General features: G+C 41.7%; 1 protein-coding gene across 1 annotated transcript; it reads right to left on the bottom strand.

The window, feature by feature from the left end:
- Positions 1-15003: 15003 nt before the first annotated feature.
- LOC118432579 (thrombin inhibitor rhodniin-like) lies at positions 15004-18338 on the bottom strand. The gene is made up of 3 exons (XM_035844209.1): positions 18182-18338; positions 16532-16700; positions 15004-15671 (listed from the first exon to the last, which is right to left on the bottom strand). Exons 1-3 carry the CDS (start codon positions 18225-18227, stop codon positions 15602-15604), a joined length of 285 nt encoding a protein of 94 aa, XP_035700102.1. The 5' UTR covers positions 18228-18338; the 3' UTR covers positions 15004-15601.
- Positions 18339-20972: the final 2634 nt, after the last annotated feature.

Below are 20972 nucleotides of genomic sequence, written 5' to 3'. Positions count from 1 at the left end.
GAGGATTAAGACTGCGCTCGTAAAAACCGTGATATAAGATATCATTAACAGATAGGACGTATAGACACTTTTCTTGAGGTCGATACGCCCAGAACGTAAAAGTCGAAAAAGTGATATTTGTCGAAATTCAGCATCAGATATAAAAAAAGACAGAAAGACAAGGTTGTTCATCGTTGATGGCTTACTGCACACCTTTTAGCCGATATCTAAATCCAAGGCAAAGATGATATGGCCTTGCACATCACAAATGAAATGACACCTTAGCAACTTAACTACACATAAAACCAATCTGAGAAGTGCGCCAAGCTATAACAATAAGAGGCTGTGATTTGATAACAGAGCATAATGTCATTATAACACAACTTAAAAGACTTCAACCTGAAATTCAGTATAGTTATGATATGGCTGTCCATGGTATGCGCACTACGTAAGCGAACTGTTCCCTTAGAAGCAAGCAAACCGTACATAACCAATTTGAGGAGTGAGTCGATGATATTGTACTGGTCCACCTTGGGACGGGGACCGAGGACGCATGCGAATTTTTTATCATATCAACCAAAGCTCTTTTGAAGGTTTTTATGTGATAACCAACTGAGACGTGTCGTTGGGTTCATTGTGTAGCTAGATCTAGTAAGCAGCATGCCATATACCCGGCGTGATTCTTCAGGCTGGTAACATACCTAGTTATAGAATACTAATTAAAAAAATTCCCTGTTCATAGGATAAAACGCCCTGTATATTTCTTACGTAAGGTTTTCATGTCCCCCCCAAATCATCGACAGAATCCTTATGAAACCATCAGGCCACAGGCTGCACAAACAACCAATCCGAGACAAGCTCAGCTTGTGGGCAGCACAGACTGGTGATTGAAAACAGCATGATACAGGATCTTAGCTTGGGCACAGAGGGACACGTACAAATCATTTCAGGTAAAATGCACTGGGTTCTTCAATGCACTCGTGGCATTGCTCCAAATGACTGGAGGGCAGAGCTACGTCATTAGGGATTATAGTGAAAGTACGATGAGACAAAGGAAGCTTTTGCGAAAAACAGCAAAAATCCCGATGGCTTTTCTTTATCTGTTTCTACAGAATATGCTCAAAGAAATGCTGATGTTGGGAGGAAGATGTGGAGGAAGATTTCTAACAGAATCCCTGATGCCTTACCCCTCATACCCTCTGGAAAACAACAAAGGATTGAAGGGAAACACTGGCTATGAGTTAATGGAGTATGCGCCTCATGGTCTACCCCTTCAAAGATTCTTTATGCTCTCCAAGAGATAAACATGCTGACTGAGTATGATGTACGCCAGGAATTTCCTCCAAGTAATTCCGTGTCATATCTGGTCCAGACAAACAAAAGATGTCGGCAGAATCAATCAATATTTCCCAGCGCCGACGAGGAACAATTTTCATTAGAATTTGAGATACCACGAGGCAAGGTCAACAATTAATCCATAACCCTGTAATGAACATGTCAGCCTGTCGGTGCATATCTTCTACCGCCTGGTGCAGGGCAGATTAAAAAGTGCCAAGTTTTTATGAGGCAAAGGAATCTTCTTGATGAAATTGGCTTCGTTTGAAAGCTACCTAATCATATTGTTAGAGGATTTATCGAAATAGTCGTTGACCGATTTGCAATTCCGCTAAACTGCCGGCAACTCCCGTAGGCTTCGATCCCAATTGCATCGGTGCTTTGTTTGTTTGTTTGTTTGTTTATTTTCAAACGCCTGGGTAGCCTATTCAGTTTAGAGAAACTGGTTTTCAATAGGGCCCAGTATTTACATACAAGGAAATAAAAGCATGTGCCCGTAAGGGATGTAGCCCGGCCGGCTCCGAAGCCAACAAATTTGTCCCTGTGGACTGCCGGATATGGGGGGAGTACCCCTCGGTGTTCTCAACAGGTAGATCACGGCGTCTATTTGTTACCGCGTCCCGGGTTCATTTTAAGTTCAACGTAAATTCCACCAGGTGCTCGGCCGGGCCCCAAAATACCCCGGGAGCCGCAAAGTGTCCCACGGGGTCACGTAGGGGTCACGCCAAGAAGTGCCAAAATAAACCGTAAACTGCCGCCCGGCAGGGCCCTCTTTTAAAATTGGAACCTAAACTTTTCCTATTGGCCTTTTCACATTCAGCATGTTACGGTAGCTGTTGCCACATCTGTATCGGTTATGGGATAGATAGCAGCAAGAAAGTTGAACGCCCTTGCTTCCTTGTCCTTAAATCAGTGTGCTGTGTTCTTACATCTTGAGGGCGACCAGTCGAGAGCAATGTCACTTCTATTCTTCACGGTCTTTGTAGACCTTGTCCGTGCTTCATCAATGTCTCTTGCACACCGTAAACATGTAATGCGCACAGATAGGTATAGATGTACAGTAGAAGCCGCTTAATTGCACGGATTATTTGCCAGTGAATTTTGTGCAATTACCCGGATGGTGCAATAATGCGAACCAGTGCGGTCCAGCTAGATAGCTTTGCATCATTGCACCATCCGGATAATTGCACAAAATTCACTGGCAAATAGGCCGTGCAATTAAGCGGCGTCTATTGTATTGTGTTTGCTATTCCATCGTTTCAGTGGGTTCAAATCCATGGACACTGTAACAAATTTTCAGGAGAAAGTGAAGGCTGCGTCCGCACATAGCCTATTGATTTCCACTGATTTAACAACAACTGTTCCCTGAAATATGGCGCACCGCACAATGAACCGACGCGGCCTGGAAATAATGAATGGGGGGTTCGTTTTGGTTGAACATGGCAACAATCTGTTCTCTTCTTCTTCAAAACTGCCATTGTTGCCAATTGGGCACAGTGGGACTGAACATTGGGCAAGCTATGCATAAAGAAGAAAACAACCGAGCAATGTCATAGGAGTAGTGCGCACAAAGGTGAATCAAACCGAACCCCAAAAAATTCATTAGCATTGTTCAAAGAGAGAAGAGATCTCCATGTTCTACATTCAAGTCACCAGGTGTCTCATTATTCAGCGACATTTAGTTCTTTTTGCCAATTATATTTCATACCGGCGCCCCCTTCAGTTCTGAACAAGCGGAATTTTAATGGGGCCCAGTCTAGCCAACAAGTATCAGAGACATATGTATAGCATATGATATATTATTATATGAGCTATAAGTTGAACCTAAAGGTGGTAGCAAATGATAAGAAATTCATACTTGCGACTAATAGTAGTATCTCACTGAAGCTGTAGAACCACTACACTGACAATAAAGATATATACATGTACGTTGACATGACATGACATTGCAATAATCCCTCGGATAGGACGTTAAATGGAGGTCCCGTGTCTGGGGAGAGCCATACCCCAGGCACGTTAAAGAACCCGCCACACGTGCGATGGTGCGGTGTGAGTGGTTCAAAAACCTACAGTACCTTGGCCGCACCTGGGGCAGTTACTGTCGTATTGAGGTCACCTGGGTGGCGCTGAATGGCAGCTCGCTCCAGACACTTGCGACAGTCGTATTGAGGTCCCCTGAGTGGTGCCGAATGGCAGCTCGCTCCAGACCCTTGCGATTTAGCCCCGCCTATTGTAAGCTCCTCGCAATTCAGCCCCTGGCTGCAAAGAGTGAGTAGTCGGCCCACCCAATAACATAACATATATAACAATAACAATGATAAACCAAACCAAAACGCAGAAGCGCCAGTCAGCAAGATAGTTGAAATACCTTCATTGCTAAGGGCATATGTTTTGTTGATATACAATCGATGGTTGGTATTACCACAACCTTTACAATAACAATATATACCTTGACATGGCATAAACATGGCAGCGCCAGTCCGCAAGTCAGTCGAGATACCTTCATTGTTGATAACACATGTTTTGTTGATATACATTCGATGGTTGGTATTACCACTACCTTTACAATAGTGATATATACCTTGACATGACATGACATTGCAATGATAAACCACATCGCAGTGAGCGCCAGTCAGTGTACTAGTAAGATAGTCGAGATACCTTCATTCCTGAGAACATATGTATTGTTGATATACAATCGATGGTTGGTATTGCCACTACCTTTACAAAAACGACCTTGACATGACATTGCAATGATAAACCACAACACCGTAGCGCCAGTCAGCAAGATAGTCGAGATAAATATACCTTCATTGTTGAGAACACATGTTTTGTTGATATACAATCCTGCAAAGTTTTCTTATCTTTATGGATCGGACGGCAAGGTCGCGTGGCTGACTGTGAAGGTCAGCATGCCCATAAACCTCTCCGGTACGGAACCTCAGGAGTGATGTCCGGGGTAATGCAGGAGATGCACTGCGGCAGATGGTCGCCTAATTGTTATTGACCGTCAGCATATGGGTCTGTTTTATATGGGCTGTTATATACACGACAACAATGTCGTTTAGCCACCGTCACCTCATGAAGCTATCCGCGATGTAAATGGTGCAGTCACACGAGCGTGTATACCAAATCTACATCATGTCCGTATTGACATTTCTCATACGAAGTCGTACGCACAATACGCGCCTCATACGCACCTCAGTTGCTTTGTGTCCAATTTAGGGAATGCAGGCATGCGCACAGTACGGCCTAGTACGCGTCCCTAAAACTGGCACAAATGTCAACGTCAATACGGCCCTCATGCAGACTCGGCATACACGCTGGTGCATCTACTAAGAACCAAGGGCAATAACTCATGTACAGCCAAACTGGTCGCCCAAACAACTGCAGTCTTCAGCCACATTAAAACGTAGAAGGGGCTATTTGAGAGATGTGTGGATGTCCAGTCTTAAACAGTTAAAAGTTAAACCCCTTGTCCGAAGTAACTCCCTGTTTACCAACCATTTTTCCTATGTATCTTGAGTGGGTATTGATGCCAAATTGAACTGTAGTACTGTACTGGTAAAACAGAATACGATTGGCGACAATGTTCTATTAGATGAATAGTACAGATACTAAAGGACGAAGTCTATCCATATCGATTTATGGCTATTTGCTGCCATCTGTAATCAGATGGCAGCAAATAAAAGGACATGTCTCCCACATGCTGAGAGTTAGTCTTACAGAACGCATTATACAAATGGTTAAGACCTTTACTGTACATATTTACTCCCTGTGTACAGGTCACAAAAATGAAAGCTTACACACACACGGCAACAACTTAATATGTAGTAGTAGTACCCGGACCTGGCTTCTTTTAGCTCCTTACTGCAGGATAACAGAATATATTCTGTAACACAGACACCAGTGTGAAACATTCTAATAGCGACATTATATGTGAACATGTATACATATATGAAATTTATCAAGCAACGTTCCACATAAAATACCCATTTCCTTTGCTCAAAGCTGGCCAATGACATTGAAATACCTGTTGAACCTGCGCGTTTGCATGACTCATCGTCTGTGCGTCTGATATGGCGGCATTTTAAGAGCATCACATCACCGAGACAAAGTTTGCACGTCAGATCAGATAGCGCATCTTTTTAGGTAATAAATCATGGCTGTAATATGAAGACAGCTGCATGGAAAATTAATCCACGAAGTACTAGTATCTGATCCAGACAGAGATGAGATGCCCACCGGCTCATGCAACTAGTTTACACAATAATCCCCAACCGCGATAATCGTGTTTTCCACGCCACAGTCTACAGAAATTCAAATCAACGTTATAATTCTGTTCAAAGGGAAATCTCACGCATAAGAAGAAAAAAAATGCACAAGAAGGTTTTGAATCTTGTTTTTTGAAGTACCAAACATAAAACACTTCGTCTTCAAAACGTTCGTCCTGGAATACGGTAAAACGCCGACGAATCTCCGTAAAATCCTCGATGAAACAAGAAGGGGTGTATACATGTACATCGCAAGAACAGTTGCTCATGAGTACAGATTGACAGAAAGTATCTCCATGTACAGTCTGCCAGAGAAATGTTGTCAGTCCATCGAATCCTCAATGAAAACGACCCGCCATTATCCTAGGTCCCCGGGGTCAGAATAGTTTGTCTACCTGCCTCTTATCACCATGTTCAAGGTGTTAACGTTAGCTCAGCTGCTGTGCATTTTTGATGATGAGGCCATAGCTACTTTAGTCTGGGAACCATATTCGTAGTCTAAGCCCGTGTCATATATCCATAGCATGGCCCCCGACCTTCTCCAGACCATGGTTGTAAGCATGCAAGCCCATCTGCGGTTGGGCATTGGTCGGTGAGGTTATCTCCCAGTCTTTTAAAAATGCCGTTTGCGCCAAACAGCTATATATTTTGAGAAGGAAAAGTACGTCATATATTTTTCTTAGAGGAGTGAACTGAGGCTAGAATAGAATGGATTCCATGCTACTACTGATCCCAACACCGCGTCGACCTTGGTTGGGGAGTGGTCGGGAGCAAAGTCGCGAGAAGGTCCTTATACCCCCCTCACATTAGGCGAAAATGGATCGGACGACGAGTCTGCGAGCTCTGAATTACGTAATTTATAGCTCGCAGACTCGTCGTCCGATTGATTTTTGCCTAATGTGAGGGGGGTATTAGCACGCCAAGGGGCCAGTGTTAAAGACCACAAACTCTATTTTTAGACTTCTAGCTTCGTTTGACGAAAATGTAGAAATTGAGCAAAAAGGCTTCAGAATTTGCCAAAGGAGTCATTCAGCCATGTAGCTACATATCCCGAGTTACTCTTAGACGGCTAACACTGTAGACGGCTAACTCGTCCGGCAAATCGCTCAGTCTACTTGACCAAGTTCTATTTCTTTCCAGTCTGGTAGAGACTTTGGACTTTACCATGGTCAATACTCACAACGGGGGGCTGTACATAGAGACTTAGCATAGACTACGAGGTATCCTGGCTAATTACGATGTCAGACATTAAGAAAGGCTCACCATTTGGTTTACTATTTCGTAAACAAATGTAATCCATACTTTCAGTCAGTTCATGTGCCAGATGACCTCAATGTCCCATCCTTTACTGCAGAACATTGAAGGGTGTAGATCTAAACATACAACCATGGCTCTTTATCCATGGGATACTCTTTGAAATAAGTATAGAATAGTCTTCCTAACAGGGCAGCACAAAACTGACAAAGACAGATCGCGTTATTATCCGCGAAACTTCTTTCGGAGAAAAGTGCACTTCAACGACTTCCTTCTTAGTCCATCGATCGGCGGCCGAAGATGTACACTTTATCATTGCCAAGGTCATCATCACATGCAGCTGTCCTGTCCACTCATCCTTATCTTATCGCATCAGGACCGGAAGATGCACGGGGAGATGTTCCTCCATCCCATGAGTCATCCTTCTCATCCCTTTGCCCACGAGAACGCAGTCCGGGTCGCTAATGGGAACCTGCTAGCATTTGATCATTTCTTTTTATCCGTTCTGTAGTGCAGGGAGTGCCGGGTTTCAGGAGATATCATACAAAACTTCACGTCTCACATATGACTGAAAATCCTGCCAAAGGTAAAACAGGAGATGTCATACATAACTTCACATCATATCTAATACTGGCATAGGTAAAGCAGATGCTATCTTGGTTTTCTCGCATCCTCTTAGTTTCGGCAGAAAGTTTGATATACTCATGCGGCCCATCTGAACTGAACGTCCAACAGGATGAAAAAGGACAAGAAGAAGTGCAGGGAGTCCTGGGTTTCAGTGTATATCATACAAAACTTCACATCTCATTCTCTATGTATCAAATCCTGCCATAGGTAAAGCAGATCCTATCTTGGTTTTATCGCGTTCTTTTAGTTTCGACAGAAAGTTTGATATTCTCATGCAGTGTCCTTTTGAGCTTGCCTGCATTCAGAATATTCCAATGAGAAAGTTGTTGGAAACGCTTGCTTGTGTAGCAGTTTCATGCATGTCCATCTACAAGTTCGTTCCTTCAGGCATTCCCTAAATAGCCACGCTGTGAAAGGGAAGCAGGCGAGCAGCCCTATTCATTATCCTAACACCTGAGCCTCACTAAACAAGCTTCCTTAACAATGTGCCGATGTTAGTAATCGACTTACTTAAGGGCACTTTATATGGAGTATATATCAACGCCTCGGCTGTATCCATACAAAGCAGTGCGTGATACCAGGATCATCGGCGGACGTGTTTATTTCCTGAACGTGACTTTATATTCCGTTTTCACGGTGATATGCAGTATGTGTGCATTAAAATCTATTTTCTTGCTGTGTTCAAAATGGCGGCTAAAAGCATGTATAAGATAACAGTTTTAACATTGTATATTGAGATAAAAGAGCAGTCACATAGACTCCGTTTACACTGGGGTCTTTTAAAGTGGACTGAAGGTAGATTTTGGTAAAATCTTATCCAAACCGGCTGGATTCTGTTAATGACCCAAATTGGACTAAAATTCTATCTAGTATAAAATCGTATCTAGCAAACCTCACTGTAAACAGGACACTATACATTATGCCTCACACTCTAACTACATGAGCCTATAATACTCGAGGTTCACATTACGGTTTGGCAATCAATTTGAATCTGATTCAAATCGGTTATAAGGCTATAATTGTTGGGAGTGTGAAAAGTCCAAATTGGTTTGAATTGCTTAGCCCACCCCAATCTGAAAGGAAACTAGTTTGAATTAGATTTGATCTAGATCTGCTGATGCAGTTAGCTAACCTCAATATAAACAGGGCCTGAGTTAAGCGTACGTATCAAATATGTTCTTGTAACGAAAGACCTTGCTCGATGCCGGGCCTCTACATTACAGCAGATCTCGACAACGATCCCATTCCCCGCGAAGAAAATAATGCGAGGTGACAACTCTAAGACGAAGACGTACGGAGACATCCAAGTAAGTGCAGGCAGTAAGCTGCTCGAACGAATTTTCACCGTTCGTGATGGCAAAAAGATCTTGAGGCGTGCCATCCGTCTGCGGAGCACATGTGGCTGGCACAGTTGGGGAGTGATCCATCACACAGTACTCAGGCCTGGCAAAAAGATGGTGTGTTTTCGGTTGTGGCTCTGAAATAATTAGGGTAGGTATATGTAGAGGGTAGGTATATGTAGGGATTTTATTTTTTATTTTTTTCAAAGTTCTAGATCTCAACTGAAGTGATCCAGAAAATATTGTTTAACGAAGTACTGAAACGCATAGGGACACTAGTATTTACATCAACCAAAATACATCAAAGACTGCTTTGCTATTAGAAATAATACAGAAACCCATGAGTAGCCCAACTCCATTGTAACACTATATAAAAGACTTGCATTAGCCCATATTGTTATGTTAATTAGGATGTTAAATTCTATTCTATATATCTATTTTGTATTTTGTGTAATAGTTGTTGCCATGCATTGCATCGTGTACAATTGTCGCGCGATAAAGTTCTTCTTCAAAGTTCTTCTATTCTAATGATATACATTGTACAAGGCACCAGAATGAGGAGAACATGTCAGAAAACGATCTGCAACATTTTCGTGACTCCGATGACAGATCGAAATTTTCATGTCCCCTGTCAGCGCTAGCGGTCGACAAAAAAGGGCAGGTTTTTGTTGGGGTCGGTCGGATAATACCCTTGTCACATTATCCACGATCTTTGGGCGTATCGATGGAAGATCGGCCATATTTAAGATCGACAGAGGGTTGCGTGTATTTTTACCTGAAGACCGTCCCTGTCACATATGAGCCATACTTTGTACCTTCTACAATTGTTGTGCAATATAGTTATTATCATTATAAGCGAGGCTCGGGCGATTGCCGAAGAATCCTCGTCCGATCGATTTTCGCCAAATGTGACAGGGGCGTAACCAGAAGCAGAACAATAGTTTTCCCAGGCCCCAGCTATCGCAGGAATCCGCGGCGGCGATAGACCCCCCGGTAATTAGACAGCTCTGACATTCAGGGATGTCAGGAAGGGCTGGAGGATTATTACTTCCCAGAAGGGAGGAGTCATTAAACCATATTCACTCTCCGAACGAGGCCAGCATAGTAATCACGCATCGAGCCTATAGCTATGTTTATGCCTATGCTACGTCTGACGGATAAGCATGCTCTTAGGTATTCGTACATAAGGCTTAAAGATTTAAACAGATTTAGATGATCATGAAGTTACCTTTAATATGCTGCAAATAAACGAATACGGTATAGTAATTACACATCCGGCCTATGTTTATGGCGCATTGCATTCAGTACGTCTGACTGGTAAGCCTGCTTTTAGATATTCGTAACTTAGGCAAACATATCTAGATTCAAACATATCTAGATCGTCTTTACCTTTATCATGTTGCAGCTAAACGAGGGCAGCATAGCAATCATGCATTGGGCCTATGCGTATGGAACATTGCCTTTTAGTCCAACATGAAACGAAATAAGATATCCAACTTATTGAATTAGACTTAATGAGTTGAACATGTTTAAGTTACTTATAAGCTGTTATACATGCCACAAATGGAACGAGGGCAGCAGACTTGTGGCATGGGGCTTTGTTCATGGGGAGTAAGTTAGAAGTTAGCGTATATGGCTATGAAAAATCTCAGACAACCCAGTCTTAGGCTTTGTGCCTTTTTGTACGTCTATGCAAATCAAACAGAAAAAGGTGCATTCAGTACAGATGGTGGTAGATATCCAGAAATGGTAACTTATCCTGTAAGGGTTATGAATACCATAAACGGTGTAGCCTATAATAAAAAACACTAAATAAAGTCACTTGAGGCATGTAATAGTAAAGTGAAATTACTTATTATACATTCATATTCTTATGTTCACCCCAAAATAATTATTCACTTTACATTCACAGAATAATTCGGGTCTGATTGTAATTTTGATTGCCTTCGAGATCAGTTGCATAGAGAGGCGCTTGACAGCTGTACATGTGTGGCTACAGACCTTGGACAAGCGCAGGGGCGCGCAAAGATGGAGTTGAATGCAAATGGTAGCAAACTATTACCTTGTTCATCTGACCAGAATCAAAACACGTTTAGCTACAGCCAAAAGCACACAAGGGATAGTACTAGTATAGTGTGCCAGAACGCAATGTGCATACGCGAGGCTAGCTTCTGGCGGTCAGTATGACCAAGGAGCTTTTATCAACCCTCTTGATAAAAGCTCCAAAAAAAGCTCCTTGGTATGACTGGCGATATGTTCGTATTAATCAATGCTCAGTGGCAAAGTCACCCGTCAACAATACCTAGTACCTAGACACCTTTTGAACCTTTAGCACAAAGTATCTCAGTTGTGATGTGTTATCAGACATGTCCAGGAGTTGATGTAATGTAGTTTTCACGGTTTCTGTTGGATGTTTGGTCAACGTTGCACCAGAATTCCGTCTACTGCATACGATGCCTTCTCGGACACAACAGTTGGAAACTGTATAAGAGATATCATCCATACATATGTGAACCTAATACAACGTATGCATGTACCTGTTTGTTTGTATGTATGTATGTATGTATGTATGTACTATCTATAGATGTAGCAGGCATTACGAAAGTCGCGGTACTTTTGTTGTGTCAATAAAGATTCCTTGTGATGTATGACAAATTCTCTAGATAGAAGTGCTACAGCCAGAAGCACACAAGGGATATCTTGTAGGAAGGCTGGGAGGTCGGACTAGGTGAAATCGATGTAATTTGTTGACGGCCCCACAGGCACATATCCAGGACGACGGGCCCACGCACGAGTGTTTCATGGAGACCGTCCTTAAAAATAGGGTCGCAGTAAACTAAAAAAAATAGTTCAATGTTTGTTATTCATTGATACATCAACTCTTCAAAGCCATTATCTGTTAACAGAGAGTGAAATGCAGGACGTCTGTCACTCACAAAAATTTTGTCTCTTGCAGCGATTGGCCAGAGAAAAGCTAGGATCAGCCTTTTTTTGCTAGAGTGATCAGTTAGGTCTAGGTCCCATTTCCAAAACGGGGCCCGGCCGGGATGGTTGCGAAAACGAAAAAGAGAAGTCTTTCCCAATGAATACACACAAATTATGCAAATGACTATTCTATTTTACATTGTGTGTGTTTTGTTGCCATTGACATCATATTTTTCGTTTCCAAAAGCTACCCGGTCGGGGCCAGGTCGGGACTTGGGACCTAAGCCTTGACAGGAAACCCAACATGTTTTTCCTAGGCCTGACCTGATGCGGTTCAAAACCATTACCCACAGGTCTCCGCTCGGACAGATGATTCATTGTTCCATGTTCTGCACCGCTGCGTCGTGCGGACAGTTTCCGGATCGGCGGTCTACAGGAAGCCACTCATGGACCTAGTTTGCTCATTGATTTCTACAATTCCGTGCACCATTTATACCTACAGTTTTATGTCAGTGCCTTAGTCTGCTTTTGTTACCTCCGAGAAGGTTATGTTTTTGATGCTATTTGTCACCCTTCCTCCCTCCCTCCCTCTCTCTCTCTGTATATATATATATATATATATATATGTATGTGTGTGTGTCTGACAGTATAACGTGTTTGATTTTATAGGTCATTATCATTATATACGTATAGAATCAACATGAATATGGCGGCACATGTGTATTCAATACTCGGACCATCTACGCTTCAAAGCTTTCAATGTGTCTTCCTCTCCGTTGGATACTAAGTTGCAAAGGAAACACATGATGTCATCTATGGCAAGCCTAACCATTGTAGGGTCATAGAGCAATTTTAGGATTAATTACACAATGTAGACCGAGTGCCCTTTGGACATATACGGTTGGTTAAACCCATGACGCTCATTGATAAATGACTGTAAACATCTTATCAGGGCATGTATCAAATTGAATCGTATATATACTGAGATTCTACGTTATGCAAAACATACTGTAAATGTTAATGAAGTTTAGACGTCGACGTAAACAACATTTACAGACAATCTAAATTCTATAAACAAATTCGAAGACCCTAGACATTTCGAGTGTTATCCGATCCAGCACTCGTCTTCAGCGTGGGGAAGACTGATATTGAAGAAGAGCAAAGGATGTCACTCGAAACGTCCAGAAGTACTCTCCGAATCGCAATGACCCTTAAAGTTGGGTTTTCATCTACTTGTTTCTGTATATGAAAATTGAAACTCCTTTTCTGTGACATGACCTTACCCCATTAAGGCAAATATATATAATAAAGGTTTTCAGTCATCAATGCTGATAGGTGAGACCACCAGTCGGTCACTATGACCCGGGAACCTCAAAGTTAACACGCAGCACTCCCAGCGGCGCCGTTTGGGATTAACCTCGTGTTAGTTGTCTGATGGTGAGAGGCCGGAGCAAATTGGGCAACAATGACGCTAACACGGGCCGCGTAACGCTGGACCTGCCGCCATCGAGGTGTTGTTAAGCTTCAGTTTCCTGTTTAACTTGGTGGGTCTGGAAAATATTGATGGAAACGTGCACGCGGCCTACTCAGGGCCACCCGGGTCGTAAGGAACGGGACCGCACGGAACCCCATCACTTAAACTGATGCAGCTAATAAATAAGCGGGAAGTAGCCCGCTGTGGATGTGAAGAAGAAAGCCTTAAGGAAAGGGATGTGCACTTCCCCAGGCTTGTCCATACATACGTCATACCATTGGCAAAGATAGTCTTTGATTTATCTTAACATCTATTTCGTACTTCTTGACTTATCACCTGATCTTCCCCGCCGTCAAGTTGGAGAACATAAATTGAATACATGGAAAGGCAAGAATTCTGAGATGAATTCAGAAGACTTTGTCTACGAGGTAGTATATTTTCTGTTTGTATTGGGAACATATTTAATGTATAAGATCTAGAATATTAATTGTATAGTGCGGGTGACTAGCTGATACATGGTATGGCAGGTTCTATGTAGAGCCTGCATATTCCGTTTCCTGCAATCCTTGTGGCAGTGCAACTATGCAGCGCCCCTACTGAAATAGAGAGTAACTGCAGTGACCTTGGCTATCGGCAGCAGCAATCCCAGTCAGTCGTACTGTACATATAGAATGTAACGTTACCGTCAAAGTAGCCACTCACATAAAATGCTGACATGGCAAAGAAGTTTCCTTCTGGACAGAGTATTTTTCGGATAGCCATGTAATATCATCAATGGCCTCCAACAAATGACAATCAAAGAATCAAAGCTATACATAAAGTATTCCCATGACCATACTATTATTCTTCACATGACTTAGAATTAACCTTACCTTATAAATGGCAAAAATAATGAACTCATGATAAGATGGTACATTGACTGAATTGGGCTGGGATTATAAGATTTGTCCTCAATTTTCCCAATAGCTTTGCAGCAGTAGAGTTTTAACTCCTGATAAGAACTAAATCTTCTTTATTCATCTATTTTTCTCCGTGTGTGTTTTTCTTATCGTTTTGGCAAACTTCGGGAGGTTGGTTTGTCATACTCAAAGTTGAGATACAGTTTCTAGCGAGCCCTTGAAAGACACGTCCATCACAATACAAAGAGAATGAACCTAGCATTAAACAAGAAAGCAAACAAGCATGCAAAAAAATGTGGGGTCTATCAGTTAATCAATCCATCACACATTTGTATCATCATTGTTTACCTGTAAGGTCATGACGTCAGAAGTCAGGTCATGTCCGTTTCCCGCTCGACGTTCGACAACCGATAAACGATCGGCATAACCGTGAAATGTGCATATAGCCAGTATAAACGTTATAATGTGATCAGTCATGATGTTATTCAACTTTAATTACAAGCTTAGATATTGTACCAAGATATCTAGGTAGCTAAACTAGATATTGTGCCACTGCAGAAATAAGATACCCACCTCAGACATGTCAGACGACACCTGACTGAATATCTAAAGGGTCAGAGGTCAATGCCTGAAGGACCCGGATGTAATAACTTGACCTGATTACCCTTTTCGCATCTCCTCTCATCTCATCTCATCTCATCTCATCATATCTCTTCCATTTGTAGTCTACGAAGGTAATTCTTTCTACTGTAACGTTTTCTGAAGTTCATTTCCTTTGGTATTCATTGTACTGTACAATAGTCTCGTCAACGTCTCTCTCCAGACCACTCATTCATGAAAGTGCATGAAGAGTGGTTAGAAGGGTCACAAAATAAAGTACAAAGCACACAGGTGTCTCTGACCGTGCCATTTATTGATGTTATTTATTCAGAAATTTAACAAACGCTGAAATAAGAAGCCAAGACTCAAATTATGCAACTTAAATCCTCGTTGTCACTTGTACATAATGGGAAAGAAATGATATGGAACAAATATTTGACTGATACTCTTTACAAATGTGACTTGTTGAAAGTGAAAATGAGACATGAAGAAACTAAAAACACTGCGTCGCCATTAAAACTATTCGATGTTGGATTATTAACATGAATCACAGTTGGTACATGAAGAAAGATTCGAGCTTTGACGCAAAATTAAAATCAGTCGTGATTATATTGATCCTCTATAGCTACTTCAGAGGTCGATATGTATATCTTATAATTTCCTAGCGTCGGTAGTCATTTAGACCTCTACGATTGAATGGCAACATCCATACTTCTGCAACTACTGCTTCTATCGACACGGGCGCGTTTAAGTCACACGTTTTCACAGCCCTGTGTTACACTACCCTCAACCAGAGGTCGCCTTTGATTTACATGATAAAAACCTGGACTAGGATCTAAAATACTCCGGCCGCCTTACTTAATATATGTACATAGTCACGCACGCATCATGAAGTTATATGTCTCGCAGTAGGAAGTCGTGGTCAGGATCACACAGGGAAAATGAAGCTTCGGTAAGGCTAGAGCTGTGACGGAAGAAAATGGTTTTTTTTTAATAATTCTGAAGGAATAGATATTTCTTTCAACGCACAGCCCATTGTCCCGTTCCTTCCTATTTATCTCACTCACTCACTCACTCACTTGCTCACTCACTCACTCACTCACTCACTCACTTACTCACTTACTCACTCACTCACTCACTCTCTCGCTCGCTCGCTCACTCGCTCGCTCACTCACTCACTCACTCACTCACTCGCTCTCTCACTCACTCACTCACTTGCTCAGTCACTCACTCACTCACTCTCGCTCGCTCCCTCGCTCACTCACTCACTCACTCTCTCGCTCACTCGCTCGCTCACTCACTCACTCACTCACTCACTCACTCACTCACTCACTCACTCACTCACTCACTCACTCACTCACTCACTCACTCACTCAATCACTCCCTCAATCAATCAATCAATCAATCAATCAATCAATCACCCACACGCTCGCTCGCTCACTCACTCACTCACACCCCCATTTACTCACTCATTCACTCACTCCCTCACTACCAAGTACATGTACTGTAGACTATTTTGAACAATTGAACTAACTACGTAAATGTACTATGATTATAATAGTGCAACAATTACAACACACATTAATGAACAGGATAGGAAGAAACGTTCCATTGCTACTGTTGTTCACACGGACATGAATAGTAACAATCTCATAATCGCAACAACTGAACCCTACATAAATGTACGTGATAATATGGTGCAACATTTAAAACAACAGGCATAAATGAACAAGAAGAAGTGTTTTCTATTGCCAATATTGTACACACAAACATGAAACTAACTCATGATGTAATACTATCACAAGTGAGCACACTAGTACTTACTCTCCGGTCAGGCACTTGGCGATGTTGAGGTGACACAGGTTACTGTAGATCTGGCCATTGCTGCCGCAGACAGGTGAGTACACGGCCGGGCAGAACCTCGGACAGTCCCGCAGCCTGTCGACCAGTCCTCCTCGCCACCTGCGCCCCTCCACAGCCGGACCGAGGGAAGCTGGGGATAGAAAAATGCAGATGTAAGAATTTAATACTCTATATAGAAGAAAATCAGGATTAAGAAGGCATTGTTTATATTTTTTTTTTGGTTAAAACTGGTGCGTGATTTCAACAGATCCTTTTTGTCAAAATAGATATATAATATTACAATTATTGTAAATTCGTCGATATTATAAATTGGCGGATGTCACTCGAAAGCTTCTCAAGCTTACACCTTTATGTCGTTCAACAAGATAACTCAAGAACGGCTTGATGGATTAGTTTCATATTTGGTGTGTTGATGGGGTGTGACGAAAGCTAGAAGTGATTAGATTTTGGGCCCCCTAGCGACTTTCCTTGGTACTGCAGCGCCACTTCCGGTTTTGCTATCTCGTGTTCTGAACAAGATATGGTCCCAATTTTTGGGTGTTAGATAGCTCTTGTGCTCAGGAATAAGTGACATAAGTTTGGGCCCCCTAGCGTCTGGTTTTGGGATAGCAGGGGCATTTTTGTCAGAAACTTCTGAAGTGGATAACTCAAGAAGGAAACAATGGATTTTCATGATTTTGGGTATGTAGGTACCTTAAGCAATGTTATACAAGATAAAATACAAATTATGCAAAATTAGATTACATTTGCATAATTAATGAGCTTATTCTATCATAGCAGTTTTCAATGTATCTCTTGTACCGGACATGATATGGTTTTGATATTTGGGTGGTAGATAGCTTTCAACGTCATGGCAAAGTGGGGCAAGTTTCAGCCCCCTAACATGTAATTGTGGAACTGCAGGGGTGTTTTGTCCAGACACTCCAAAGAGGATAACTATAGAAAGGAATGATGGATTGCCATCATTTTTGGCATGCAGGTAGCTTAGGCAAAGATGTTTATAATGATATACATTTTATGCAAATGAGGACTTAATTTCCATAATTAATGAGGAAATTGTACAATTCCATTGTTTTCAATAGCTGAACTTACATAAATGTAACACATGTAATTTATGATAGGTGAGAGATAAGCAGATACCGAATATGCAAGTGAGGAACTGATTTGCATAATATATACAGAAATAGCAAATCCACATAATGACTAATATTGGGAATTTCATAATTGTGACATGAGTACGTTAGTCAATAATGAACATCGCCATACATAAATTATGTAAATGGTATTCATTTGCATGAAATTTACAAAAGCTCTAAATTTTCATGGAGGTATGAGGTCGCCGAAATCTAGTTTACTTACTGTATCTATTCATTTGTGCAGGGAGTTCATTTCGTGGTAGAAGGAAGGAGTTAAGTTTTAACATTGATCTAAATCCACGGTTGAAACAATTCTGTGGTACAGTCTAGCAATACATTGAAAACACATATTCGCGTGGTGTTACTGATTAAAAAAAAACACGGAAATAAGACAATCGCAAGCATTTCAAGACTTACAAAATTCCGATGAATCTTAAGCTTATCATGGTCAGTATCAAGAAGTACTTAAACTTACCAGCAGCCACCAGACAAACGAACAAAGCAACCACGGCAGTCTTCATCTTCGGTAGAGTCAGTTTAAGGGACGTCTTCGTTGATCTGACCAGCTAACACTGTTAGAGCACAGCAACAAAGTTTCCGTCTTTTATACAGACTGGGCAGCGGGTTCTGGAAGTGAGGCGGAACTGAGTTGATTTCTAATATTGACCCAGTTCAAAACAGGATACTGTAAGTTCGTGACGTATTTCCGCTCCTGAGATGACGTGTACATTTCTGCTGACTAGGCACGGCGGACAGTGACCCTTTCTTGGAATGCCGACCAAGCGTTTTTCTCTGCCTCACGTTGTGACCGATATTTGCATTTATCAAGAGAGGATTGTGTAGCAAGAATTCTTGGTTATATTGACATCTGTCGTCTTATCATCTATCCGGCTTTAGTCTGACTATTTGACCCGTTAGAAAACCACAGTCACAGAATACCTGGCAACCAGTTTTCTCCACGCATCACGGTTTTCAGTTTTCTGTAGTGTTTTATACACACATTGTATCTCACTGCACTTGAATCACCTTCACGGCACTGCGGGGTTCGGAAGATACTTAACGAATGTTAGAAATAAAGACCGAATTTTCTTACGTTTTGTTGATTTTGTTGTCTTCTAAGTCATACTTTTACGTATTACGCAATATCTAGATTATAAAAAGAAATCGACGAAAATGGGGTGCCCCAAGTGCAGTGAGATACCGCCTTTAGTGGCATGCTTGTCTATTCTCTGATGTGATAGGATTCGTATGACTGGACGTGAACGACAACAATAGGACAACATGAAATAACTAGCGTTGTTAGCGTTGAGTCTACAAAACAAGGGCATTATCCACTTCAAGTTGCTGATATAGACAATATCAATCGGCAGTTTGAGAAGTACTAGTATGAAAGAGAGAAGTTTATAGCAAATAATCTTATACACCTATAAAACACTAAGTACTTTGTGTGCCTAACGTAGCTAACTGTGCATTGTTTGTGAGCCTCAAAAGTTCAGACGTTTGGTTTCCGGAACAACAAGCTAAGGGCAGTAACCCTTTGCACTTAGTGACGTCGGAGGACTTCCGTGTTAGCTTTGCGTCATCAAACATGCTGGTGTTTGTCCTTAGGTTACTTTTGCCCTTTGCCTCTCTCCAATGAGCACAGTGGCGTAAATATGTGAATGGAGTAGCCTCCGTTGCAGTCTTCGAGACTCGGGGCTGTCTTTAATTGGGTTTTTTAGGGGGGGGGGGAGCTGATTCGCGATTTTCAACGTTGGCTACGTTCTTTATGCCGGGAAAGGGAGTTTGCCGAGGAAGGGAGTTTGCAGTGGAAAGGAAGACCCTTGCACCGTCTCGAGACGGAGGCTATGAATGGAGTCGGTGTAAGGGAAGAGGCCTCAGAATAACTGAATATGACGTTACATTTCTGAATAATTCACTTTCAACCGTTACATTACTTTCTTTCTGAGGTTGACCAAAGGCACCGACATGTGAGCTTCATACAGATATGCAGTCATTACCTCCATGAAATGTCATGGAGGTTATATTTTCTGTTATGTGTCTCTGTCTGTGTACAAGATTACTCAAGAACGGCTGGCCGGATTGGTTTCATACTTGTTGTGTTGGTGGGGTGTGATAAAAGCTCGAATCGATGAGATTTTGGGCGCCGTATCTGTCGTTATAATTGATGTAATAATATCAGAAATCACCCCTATATCTGTGATATATTGGAACAGGCATCGTGCTTTAAGTGTTTGTTAATGGGCTTAGCTCCAAGCAGATAGTGAGGTGATTTGTATGACAGCTGTTTGGGGAACCCCGAGTTTTTTTAATATGATAATTAATTTCATTTATGTCTGCTTAGGATATCATGGAGATGTGAAGCGTAAGTATAATTGTAAGAAGTTGAGGTACATTTAACAGTAATGCTTAAAAGGTATGGATGTCTCACATACTGTACTGCTGATTTGAGTGACATGGTGATTAAAATGCCATTAGGTCCTCTCATCTTAGATGGGTTGGGTGTCAGACGTTTTATGGGCGATACAGATGTTCTGATTTCGTTACGATAAGGGACAGTTGTTAGTTGTCTCTTTCGTAGCCAATGGTACTTGTTTTTTAGCAGACGGGGTTGGCGCCAAGTATTCATCTTACAGTTGGTGTAGGGCTGTAAGAGGAAAGTGTGCATCTCGTTTTTGTACCATGTGAACAGCTGATGTTATTATGACATATTGGTGGCAAAATCAAATCACCATCTGACTAAAGTTGGCCACATCCCTTCTTCTTTCTGAGTTTCCCAACTTCCTCCCACCACACCGCTCTGAGGCACATAGTCGAACCTCATTAATGCTGACAACCTTAGACAGTTTAAATACCAAACATCAAGCTTAAGGAACACCACGCTACCATATGCCGTCAACCTCTTAAATGCACATTACACAATTAAGTGTCACATTTTAATAATTACTAATCAGATGGACATCCTCTGTCTCATTAAATAAATACACCACTACTTTCCCATAACATTTATAACCATTACTCTCAAATACAACCGACTACAAACATACATACCATCCACAAAAAAGCAATAAATATTTCATGGAGGTATGAGGTCCCCGAACTCTAGTTTTCAATTATATTTCCTGTTGATCCAAGTTTTTGTAAAGAAAGTCATGTTAGAAAACCATGTTGGTATATTCACGATGAATGCCTCTGATAAGTAACTTTTTGTTGTTTGGAAGCCAACATTCAGATCGTTACTGTCTTCGTTAACGTTGTGCCAATGT

The sequence above is a fragment of the Branchiostoma floridae genome, chromosome 15 (assembly GCF_000003815.2).
Source record: "Branchiostoma floridae strain S238N-H82 chromosome 15, Bfl_VNyyK, whole genome shotgun sequence".
Lineage (NCBI taxonomy): Eukaryota > Metazoa > Chordata > Leptocardii > Amphioxiformes > Branchiostomatidae > Branchiostoma > Branchiostoma floridae.
The sequence above is the reverse complement of the archived record's forward strand: the minus strand, read 5'-3'. Positions and strand labels throughout refer to the sequence as shown.

Coding starts and splice junctions, on each gene's coding strand:
- LOC118432579 (XM_035844209.1), bottom strand. CDS start 18,227: ATGAAGACTGCCGTGGTTGCTTTGTTCGTTTGTCTGGTGGCTGCTG. Junction 16,701..18,181: donor CGTTTGTCTGGTGGCTGCTG/GTAAGTTTAAGT, acceptor TTCTATCCCCAG/CTTCCCTCGGTCCGGCTGTG. Junction 15,672..16,531: donor GCCAAGTGCCTGACCGGAGA/GTAAGTACTAGT, acceptor CTTCCGTCACAG/CTCTAGCCTTACCGAAGCTT.